General features: G+C 37.3%; 1 protein-coding gene across 1 annotated transcript in view; it reads left to right on the forward strand.

Annotated features, from left to right (window-relative positions):
* AHCYL2 (adenosylhomocysteinase-like 2) overlaps positions 1–11,611 on the forward strand; it is a 218,102-nt gene that overhangs the window by 168,115 nt on the left and 38,376 nt on the right. The window contains exons 3-5 of the mRNA XM_012664737.1: positions 4,282–4,425; positions 4,875–4,975; positions 11,054–11,063. Of these exons, the coding sequence (XP_012520191.1) occupies positions 4,282–4,425; positions 4,875–4,975; positions 11,054–11,063 (255 nt within the window). The remainder of the gene's footprint in view (positions 1–4,281; positions 4,426–4,874; positions 4,976–11,053; positions 11,064–11,611) is intronic.

The raw sequence follows: 11,611 nt of genomic DNA on the forward strand, positions 1-11,611 counted from the left end.
AACTAGTAGTACCATTCATGGAGAGAAGTTCATTATTCATATACAATGAATGAATGCTTCAAGGCATTAGAGCTTAATTCTAGCAGAACCTAGGTTGAAAAATGCTGCAATAATCCATGAAATTATTTGGTAAGAAACAAATGGCAGGGTACGACGGCTCGTGCCTATAATCCCAATGCTTTGGGAGACCAAGGTGTGAGGATCACTTGAGCCCAGGAGTTCGAGACCAGCATGGGCAACATAGAGAAACTCCATCTCTACAAAAACTTCTAAAAAATTAGCTGAACATGGTGGCGCATGCCTGTAGTCTGAGCTACTTGGGAGGCTGAGACAGGGAGATCACTTGAGCCCAGGAGTTCGAGGTTGCAATGAGCTGTGACCACGCCACTGCACTCCAGCCTGGGTGACAGAGCGAGACCCTATCTCAATAAAACAAGCAAACTTCTAAAAACTCATTCCCTAGCAAACAAAACTCATAAAAACAAATGAACAAAAGAGACCTTTTTCCAAAGTCAGACTATTCTCAGTGATACATTTCTGAAAAAGCTGTCATTATAGTGAGTTAATTGGCTAAGGATGAGGTGGGAGGACAGAAGTCTCTTATTCATAATTGGTTCTTAAACAGTTTGAAGTATTTTCAGATTCTTTCAAATAACAAAGTTTTGTCTGTTTGTATTTTTTTGGATGCTGACATAGCTTTTTACATATTTCTAGAGTGTCATTCATCAGTGAAGTCTGCTGCACACTGACACACAGGTCCCTACTGTTATTCCATTACCAAATGAATAGGTTGGGCCCAAGAGGAGTTGCCTGACTTAAAATAGTGTAATAGAACTAATTTGGCCAGGATTCTGACCGCTTCTTCTCCTAGCAATAACCCACAATATCACAGCTGCTGGGAGGTAAGACTTAATCAGGATTGAGCCATAGACCATATGTATGCATGTTCTATGGGCTACATTGTGTATTAGTGATTCATCTAGTTATATTTTGATTCTGGGAAATCATGAAACAAGAGAACATTCCACAGTAAAGTTACATTGTACTTCATATTACTTTTCTACCTAGAAACTGAACCCTTTTTTGGTATTGTCTCATTTATTCATAAGATTTTTCTGGCGGTAGTTAGGGTAAAGGAAGAGCATAGGGAAAGAGGGGATCTGTTACATTCCCTGTTTTACAGTTGGATGAATTGAAAATTAGTCACCCAATTAGGGGTGAAGCTAGATCTAGGGTCTCAGATCTGTACTTTAGTAGATTATTGACTGTTCATTTTTAATTAAATTATGATTCTGGGCTTCAGAGTATGCTGACAATTATAAACACTTTAGAAACTCTATTCTAGCAGTTGTGTACATATGTGTTGGGTTTTTCTAAATTTTCTTGGAAAAGTCCTTAATGCTATCTCAACTGTTTTCATGAATTTGCTACTTTAAATATAGTGGTAGTAATGAGTATGGATTAAAAAAAATAAATGAATAAATGTCACATTAGTTCAGGAATAGTCTTTCCACTGTGTTTGCAGAAATAACACAATCTCTTGGTCTGGGTCTATCAGCCATGTCGATCCACATATTAGTACAATCTAGACAAGTGATACTTTTGGTTCTTACCTGATAGCAGGTCTGTATACAGGATTCTTTGAAAACAAATACATTTCGGCTCAAAGAAAAACATTGGTTGAATTAACTATAACCAGTTGACTACTGTTAAGAAAGTGAAATACAGTTTTCTCTAGCTTTTAGAATAAGGAAGTGGTATAAACAATTTTTTTCTTTGAGTTGGGAAAAAAAAAGCCAAAAGTTGGAATGCTTCTCTTAAGGGGAAATTTTATTTTGGTTTTTCTGTTTGTTTGTTTGTTTTTTTTTTTCCTGACTCATCCTTAGAAGCTGAAGAGGCATAGGAGGGAAGAGCTATTATGGGTAGAATTAGGACTCTAGTCTCAACCTTTTTAATCACTTCCAGACAACCACCTCTGCTGCTTTGGTAGATTAGTCGGAGATGACAGAGGTATAAAAAAAAAGAAACTGCAAAATAATAATGTATGTAGGTCACTCCTTTCCCATTCAAAATCCTAAAGCTGAGAAAGAACCTTTAAAGATGTTATATCTGGTGGTGAATTTAAAATATGTGCAAAAGTGGATAATAACAGGTATTACTTATTGAGTGCTCAATTACTATATGCCAAGCATTGCACTAAACACTTTACTTCCATTATCTTAATCTTCTCAACAACTTGACTCTGACAAGTCATGTCCTCCTATTATGTAGTCTTATGGCATCTTGATTTCTGTTTCATAGCACACATTACAACGGTATTGAAGAAAATCCTAATTAATTTTGTAATTAGTTATTTCATTTCTAGCTTACCTACTAGACTGAAAAATCCATTAAGGTAAGGACCACATCTGTCCTGTATTCCCGGTACCTAAACTATGGCTGGTACATAGTAGGTGCATGATTAAAATTTGAATGAACAATTGAATGTGTGAATGACTGAATACATGAATAAATTAACAACCCTATTAAATAGATTCTGGTATCATCTCCACTTCATACATGCAGAGACTGAGACTTCAACCGAAGTCCGACTCTAAAACACATGACCACTATATTTAAATGGCCATTGGAGAGCATAAAAATCATCATGGCTCTGGAAAAGGATTTGAAATTTCAGGATATTCTGAATGTAAAAGCTTTTTTGAAAAACAATTTTTCCTGTAAATTTGGATCAGGATTAGGGATGGCTATTATCTCTTTGTCTCTCAGGTGATAGAAGCATGGATACCCTAAGCATCTAACTCATAAGCTGTTTCTGAATATTGATTGGTGAAACAGATGACTGCCCAGAAAGCTGTTCCTGGGTTCTGTTGCCAAAAGTACTTTGAGCTCTCACCCTAGGAGGGGGAGCCACAAACTTTTTGTACAGATTAGCTCCTTTCAAGAACAAAAGTCTCTTTGGGGATATTTACTAATTCCCTCACCTCCCCTGGTGCCCATGTTCATTCCTGTTGCCTCGTGTTAGGACTTTGCTCTAGGGCAGTTTTCCAGTTCCAAGAGAGCTTCTCAAGCCCCTGCTGCCCAAACAGTTTGTAGTGCCATACCTGATTAACTGGGCAAGGTCAGACTTGCCTTTTACAGCCCTCCCAGAGATAGACCCTTTGCTAAGAAATCCCAGAAATGCCTTAATTCTCTGGATATAAGTAGATCAGAGCACCATAGACCCTAGATACTCCGAACTTTTACAGCTTTTTTTTTCCCTTAAAAGCTATGGCAGTACTTCTTGTTCCATTGAGAAATAGAAAATGCTTTATAGGCAGTGCTTTATATCTTCCACCACCACCACCCCCCCCAAAAAAACTGTGGGGATTAGGAATAACTATCTTCAGAAACTGAAACATAAATCAAGGAAGGAAATTGCTTCAAATCATCTAGCAAATGATTAGCAACTACAGAATTGTATGAAGACTAAAAAGATTTCAGCTAAGCATGTGAATAGCAGTAGCAGCAGCTGCCTGTTAGCCACAAAGATTTTAGACCTTTCACCCTCTAGTGTATATTGCTAAATGGATTAGTTATGAGAGCATTTTACTGTACCCAAAGAGGATTTATTCACTTCTTTGGGAATCTAAAATGCCTAACACAGGACCCACTGAGGCCAGCAAGAAGGGAGAGCACATTAAGTATTTCATTTTGTCCATGTCTAATTGGGCCTGCAGGCATAGTTCAGCTTCATCGGAGCCAGTCTTAAAAAGAAAGCTCTGTTATGTCAGACAAACACTTTTTGTGTGGTTCTTAATTACTTTCCCACAGGTTCCTTGTTTTCTAGGTTTTATCTGTTCAGTTATTGTACTAAAACACAAATTACATTAGACATTTAATAAGCAGACAGAGAAAGGGAGCTGGGAATCTCAGAAATCCATAGGTTAATGACCACGATCCTGCATTAGGAACTTTCACCTATTGCTACCATGCTGTAACCTCTCTTTTGCATATTCAAGGACTTCTGCATGTTCTGAAGATAAAGTTAGTCCTATGTTTCAAGTTAATGCTATCCAGGGAGAATGTCTTTGGCAGCCTCTCTCAGCTTCCCTTTTCTGACCTGTAGACAGCACTTTCCATAAAAGATGATTGAGACAGCTCCATGGTACCATTTATGTGCTTACCCGAGGTGTAAATCTGTATGGTTCTAGATGGCTAGAGAAGCTTCAGTTCACTCCATAGTTTGGAATTTTAGAGGAAGCCATTTTTTCCCAGGGTTTTTTTATTCTGTCATTCCAGCGGCTTCATATACAGATAGCTCTGATGATGAGACATCCCCCAGGGACAAGCAGCAAAAGAACTCTAAGGGAAGCAGTGACTTCTGTGTCAAGAACATCAAACAGGCAGAGTTTGGACGAAGAGAAATTGAGATTGCTGAACAAGGTAAAGAAAGCAAGTACCTTTTCCTTCTCAACCTGCCTATGTCTTTTTGCCTATGTTAATCCCTTTTTATTATACATCCTGGGGTCTGGTAGCTTGTGAAATTTCTGTATAATATTGAAGAATACTTACAATGAAAGAAATGTGAACTCATGAAAACACTGTGGGGAGAGAGTAAACTATGGCAAGTCTAGAAGGAACTCCTGTACAACGAAAAGAGAGAGAGATTAGATAAGGAGGACTGAATATAGGGAATCAGAACCCTGGAGCATTTGCCTCTAAAGCCCTCATAAAAGAAAATTCAGGTTGGAAGTCTTGATCCCCTGAGAAACCTAATCTAACCTGATGGGAGCAGGGAGGATCATAACTTAAGAGAATAAGTTTTTCTGTTTATTCTTTTATCTCTTATTTGTCCTCTATAATATTGCTGTATGTGTATTGGGCCTTTTCAGAAATGCCTGCACTGATGGCTTTGAGGAAGAGAGCTCAAGGAGAAAAGCCTTTGGCTGGAGCCAAAATTGTGGGTTGTACGCACATCACTGCTCAGACTGCTGTGAGTACTTTTCCTCTCTGCTCTTAATGACTATAGTAAATAATAGCCACCAGCTACTGAATACTTATAACATACTAAGCACCAAGTTAAGAGCTTAACAAATATTAGTTCGCTAATCCTCATAATGGCCATGTAAAGCAGGTATTCCTGTTTCCGTTTTGTAAATGAGGAAGCTCAAAGGGCTTAAGAAATTTGTTTAAGGTTATACAACTAGTAAATTACAGAATCAAGATTTGAACTTCAATATATGGTACTTCCCCCGTTATCCGTGGGGGATAAGTTCAAGACCCCGAGTGGATGCCTGAAACCTCAGATAGTACCAAACCCTATATATACTGTGTTTTTTCCTATATGTACATACTTGTGATAAAGTCTAATTTATAGTCGTCCCTCCATATCTGCAGGTTCTGCATCAAAGGATTCAACCAACTACAGATTGAAAATAATCAGAAAAAAAAATACAACAATAAAAAATGCAGATTAAAAAATATAGTATAACAACTATTTATATAATATCTACATTGTATTAGGTAATATAAGTAATTTAGAGATGGTTTAAAGTATATGGGAGGATGTGTGTAGATTATATGCAAATACTCTGCCATTTTATACGAGGAACTTGGGCATCCTTGGATTTTGGTATCCAAGGGAGTCCTGGAACAATCCACCATGGATACCAAGAGATAAGTATAAATTAGGTACGGTATGAGATTAATAATAATAACTAATAATAAAATAGGACAATTATAACAAAGACTAATAAAAGTTATGTGAATCTTGTCTCTCTCTCTCAAAATATCTTATCGTACTGTGCTCACTTATTTTTAGACCTTGGTTGACTGGATAACTGAAACGACAGACTGTGAAACTGTGGGGTGGGGGTGGGGGCTATTAAATCAAGATAAGCAAGCTCGTGCTTCCACTATTATACTATACTGCTTCCCCTTCTCTTCCCTTCCAGTGTCATTTCTACAAGCAAGGCAACCTTATGTGTTAGGCTGCTTTCAGCGGCAAATAAGAGAAAACCTGATTCTACCTGACTTACAGGAATTTATTACCTAATGTAGCTAAAAATCCAAAAGGAAGGTAGACTTCAGATGTAGGATCCCAGGGTTCCAATTTCACCTCTCTGTGATTCACTTAGATCTGCCTCCTCAGTGTGCTTACTTCACCCTCAAGATGATAGCAAGAAGGTTACAGCTATTCTAGTCATCACAAACTGACAGGAAAAGGAAGAAGGACCATTTCTTCCTCTCTCTCAAGAGCAAGGAAACCTTTCCCAGAAGTCTTCCAGGATACTCCATTGTGTCTCATTGCGCAGAACTGAATCACATGCCTGTGCTCCGCCAGTCCTGGCAAGAGGGCTGGAATTACCATGATTGCCTTAAACCAGTGATTCCCATCCTTATTCCCTTTCTATAAAAAAAAAATTTGCAGCGTCTCTGAATTATTCTGAAATGCAATTCAAATATAACATATCTAGCTACATACAATTTTTATAAAATCAACAAAATCTTAACTGAAATGTGAAGGCAAAATAAAAAGAAAGTATAATGTGTATTTCAATATGTAAATGCTCCAGCATATACTAGAATAGTCAAATATTTGTATTTATTCATAGCATTACTTGAATGAGAGTGCTACAAATGCCAATAGAGGCTGGGCGCAGTGGCTTACACCTGTAATCCTAGCACTTTGGGAGGCCGAGGTGGGAGGATTGCTTGAGGTCAGGAGTTCAAGACCAGCCTGAGCAACATAGCGAGACTTCATCTCTACAAAAAATAGAAAAATTAGCCTGACGTATTGGCACACACCTGTAGTCCCAGCTACTTGGGAGGCTGAGGCAGGAGGATCACTTGAGGTTGCAGTGAACTATGATAACACCACTGCTTTCATGCCCAGGCAACAGAACAAGATCCATCCTGTCTCAAAAAAAAAAAATGCAGATATAAATGTTTTATTGATTCCAGAGTATCAGAGCAGCATTGCCAAATTATGATGGTCTGAAATAGTAAACAACTTTTTGTAGATTTCTGAACAATAAAATATGTGCAATTTCTCTTGATTTACATAGTTGTTACACTCCTGGAAAAACTGCTGTATATTAAAACTACAAAAATACTTTCTGTAAGTATGTAAATTAGAGTTAGGTTCCAAACTCAGATAATTATACATACATTTTTTTACCCATGTGAATTTTTACTGGGACGTTTGAAAATTATATCAGATATGACACAATTTTTTGTTGTAGGAGACTATCTTGCACTTTAAAAATGTCCAGATCCCTGGTCCTGCCCACTAAATGCCAGTAGCACTTCCTTTCCAGTTATTGTGACAAACGAAAATACCCCGACAATTTTCAAAATCACCTCTTTTGAGTCATCATCAAAGGTGTAATAGATACTGAGTTACCAACCATAATGAGATCACTACAGGAAAATTGGTATATTAAGAAATAGTCTGGAGTCTTTTATGGGATTCATAAGATCTGGTCATTTGTATGGGTAGATCACTTTTCAAAAGATTGTCTGTCCTGAAGCACAACACTTATATGGTCACATTCCTGATTAAGAACATTTGAGATTCCTCAAGATACTGATGGCTACTGTTAGCATCTTCGCTGTGAGACTTTTCTGGGTTATATGAGGAAAGAGGAAAAGAGCACCTTGACTGCCCAAAATTAATATAATAATTTGAAAAGCTATCTCTTTCTGGAGCTACAGACTAATGAATCAAGGCAGAAACACTCTTGAAACCTTTTTTGGGCTTCCTCAGTCAGTGACATGAGACTTCAGTGTGGTGGCTTAAAATAGTAAGTGCTTCTGTCCTGTCTCGTGTTGCTAAATTATATCTAGTTTGTTTTTTACTCCTGGACTCACTGACCATTACCACACTGCAGGGCTCCTTTTCTGTTCTGAATGGATTAATCACAATCAGTTTACCAATTTTAATATTATTTTGTTGTTTCCACCCCACATTTTTTCCTTTGAAAAAATAATTACAAAGGAATTTTGCTTCGTTTTTAATCTCTACCTTATTTTTCTGAGTGTAAAACTGGTTTACGTTCATTTTATAATATTCAAACATTACCACAATATATAACGTAGAAACATGAAGTCTCCTATAATCCCATGCTCCCAAAATAACTATCATAGTTAATGTCCATGTTTCTAATAGACATAGATCTGCTTATATATTTTAGGTGTATTTCCATAGTTCTAACCTGATTCCATTGCTACTCCTTCTAGATGATAATGATTTGAAGTCAGGTTAAACCAGCTTCTAAGTGCTGTCTTCCACCTCCTGTTTGAGCCCTAATAGCCAACAGACTCACAGTTCTTATATTCTTGATTCCAGTTACTTTTCTTTCCTGCTTAATTTATATGGCTTTATAGGTAAGTCTCAAGATCATTCTTTGTTTGACAAATTCAGGAATCCTGGTTGTAGGAATTCAGAAATTCTTTAAGGTGAGAAATAAAATGAGAGGGAAAAAAATGGGATCAGATATTGAAAGATAGTGTGGGCTAGAAATTAAGACATATGAGTAGTTCTGCTGTTAACTGACTATGTGGCCTTGGACAAATTACTTGTGTGGGTTAGCCTAAATCTGTAAAGTTGTTTGCAAGTATTTTTTAAAAATTAGAATGTATTTTAATTAGAATTTTTATTTAATGTAGAAATAGTAGAAAATACAAATCTTTAAAAACGAAAATTACCAGTACCCAAAGTTAACCGCTGTCAGGAAATCTTAAATCAAGCTTTTTAACCAAAGCTTTATTCTTGTTAAAATCACCCTTGATCAAAGCAGTAGTGTGGTATACTACCTTTTTAAAAGAATCCTGTTTCTGTCTTTTATATTGAAGTAACAGTAAGTCAGGATCAAATAAATGGCTTTAAATTTTTTTAAATAAGTTTTTAAATTTTGAAATAAACACAGATTTACAGAAAAATTACAAGTACAGTACAGATAACTTTTTTTTCCTGAGCCATTTGAGAGTTAAGTTGCCAACCTAATACTCCTTCACCCTTGTCTAAGTCCATTTGGGCTGCTATAACAAAATACCTTAGACTGGATAATTTACAAACAGTAGAAATTTATTGTTCACAGTTCTGGAGGCTGGGAAGTCCACAATCAAGACACCAGCAGATTCAGTGCCTGGTGAGGGCCTGTTCCTTATAGATGATGCCTTCTTCACATGGCCGAAGGGGCAAGCAGGCTTCCTCAAGTCCCTTTTGTAAGAATACTAATCCCGTTCATGAGGGCAGAGCTCTTGGGACCTAATCACTTTCCATTTACCTCCCTAATCACAGCTTAATACCATTACCTTGGGGGTTAGATTTCAACATATGAATTTGGCAGGCTGGGGTGGGAAAGATGGGGGAAACCACATATATTCGGACCATAGCAACTCCCAAATACTTTAGTATGCATTTTCTACAAACAAGGACATTCTTCTATACAACAGTATCACCATCAAAATTACAAAATTAACATTGATTCATTACTACCATCTAATCTTCAGACTCCATTCAAATTTCACTAATTGTCCCAATAGTACTTTTTATAACAAAAGAATACAGTCCATACTTAATGTGTCACATTTAAGTGTCATATCTCTTTAATCTCTATTAGTCTGGAACATTTTCTCAGTCTTTGATTTTCTACTTGACACTTTTGAAGATTACAAATGAATTATTTTGTGGACTGTCCTCAGTTTAGATTTATCTGATGTTTCAGGCTATGAGTCTATGGTAGAAATACAGAGAAGTGATGCTGCATTTTCCTTGTTGAATTCTATCAGGTGGTGCATGATTTCAGTTTGTCCCATAACTGATAATGTTTACTTTGACCCCTTGATTGAGGTGGTTTCTGTAAGGCTTTTTCCCTGTAAAAGTTATTTCCCCCCTTTGTAATTAATACATTTTTTGTGAGGTAGTACTATGAAACTATAAATATCGCATTCTTCATCAGACTTCTGATTTATTCATTCATTTGTTTTTATTTGTATGGAATCATTTCCTATTTTATTTAATAGGTTATAATCCATTACTATCATTGTTTTGATGCTTATATTGCCTGCAGTTTGGCCAAGGGGAGCCCCTTCAGTGTGGTTTCTGTGGCTTCTTTGTCTTTTGATATGTTTCTTTCATTCTTTGATCATTTCCTTACACTTAATACAAGATGATCTAAGCTCATCCTGTATATTCCATGCCCTAGTCTTGGAATTAGCTATTCCTCCAAGGAGCCTTTGCTCCTTTTAGTGGATCTGGGCACTAATATGCCTCTTTGCTATTGGGATGTTGGTGTTCCCGGATCCTCTTCTACTGATTTTGGAAAATAACTCTTCATATGTTTCTTTTGCCCTGTCTCTCCCTCTTTGCCTTTTGGATCTCCAGTTACATGTATGTTAGACCATTTGATAATGTCCCATAGGTCTTGAGTGTTCTATTCTAATGTTTTCTACCATTCTTCTTTCTTTTTGTATTTCAGTTTGGTAATTTCTGCTGATCTATCTTCAAGTTCACTGATTTTATCCTTGGATGTGCCCAGTCTGATGATAAGCCTGTTGAAGGAATTTTTAATCTCTGATTTTTTTTTCTTGTATTGCTTTTGTTTTGTTTTCTGAGACACAGTCTTGTTCTATTGCCCAGGCTAGAATGCTGTGACATCAGCCTAGCTCACAGCAACCTCAAACTCCTGGGCTCAAGTGATCCTCCTGCCTCATCCTCCCGAGTACCTGGGACTACAGGCATGCGCCACCACACCCAGCTAGTTATTTTTAGTAGAGATGGGGTCTCACTCTTGCGCAGGCTGGTATTTCTTGTATTTCTATTTGAATTGTTTTTGTAGTTTCATCTTGCTGCTGAATTTTCTATCTGTTCAAGGATGTTGTCCATCTTTTTCACTAGATCCTTTAGCATAAACATATTAATCATAGTTATTTTGAAGTTCCTCTCTGATCAAACATTTGGCTTATCTGAGAGTCTGGCTCTCCTGATTATTTTAGCTGTACTACAGGTGAGTGCCACCATTCCAGCTAATTTTCATAGTTTGTATAGAGATGGGGCCTCGCTCTTGCTCAGGCTGGTCTCAAACTCCTGGCCTCAAGTGATCCTCCAGCATCGGCCTCCCAGAGTGCTAGGATTACAGGTATGAGCCATCATACCTGGCCTAAAAGATTTCTTTGTATATTCTAGATAACTTTATTTCTTAACAGTGGGGTTTTTTCCCCACTTTTTGTGTGTCTTAAAATTTTTTATTGAGTAGTAGTATATTAGTTTCCATTATAGTCATGATTTGGGCTGGATTTAGGTTTTGTTGTACACCAGCAAAGGCTTCAAATTCCTCCAGCAGTGGGTTGCTGTTACCTTGTGATTTGATGTTTCCAAAGAGCCTTCCTCAATGTCTCTGCTTCTCCCTCAGCCTTCATCTGTTTCTGTACATACGTGCCACTTTCTGCTAGAGCAGAAACAATCTTTTGCTTGTTCTCTATGTCCTTGGCTAAAGTAAGTCTCTGAAAACTGCCATTGTTTCAACATAAATCTTTTTTTTTTTTTGAGACAGAGTCTGGCTCTGTTGCCCGGGCTAGAGTGCCATGGCGTCAGCCTAGCTCACAGCAACCTCAAACTCCTGGG

The sequence above is a fragment of the Propithecus coquereli genome, unplaced genomic scaffold, assembly GCF_000956105.1.
Source record: "Propithecus coquereli isolate 6110/MARCELLA unplaced genomic scaffold, Pcoq_1.0 Scaffold91, whole genome shotgun sequence".
Taxonomy (NCBI): Eukaryota; Metazoa; Chordata; class Mammalia; order Primates; family Indriidae; genus Propithecus; species Propithecus coquereli.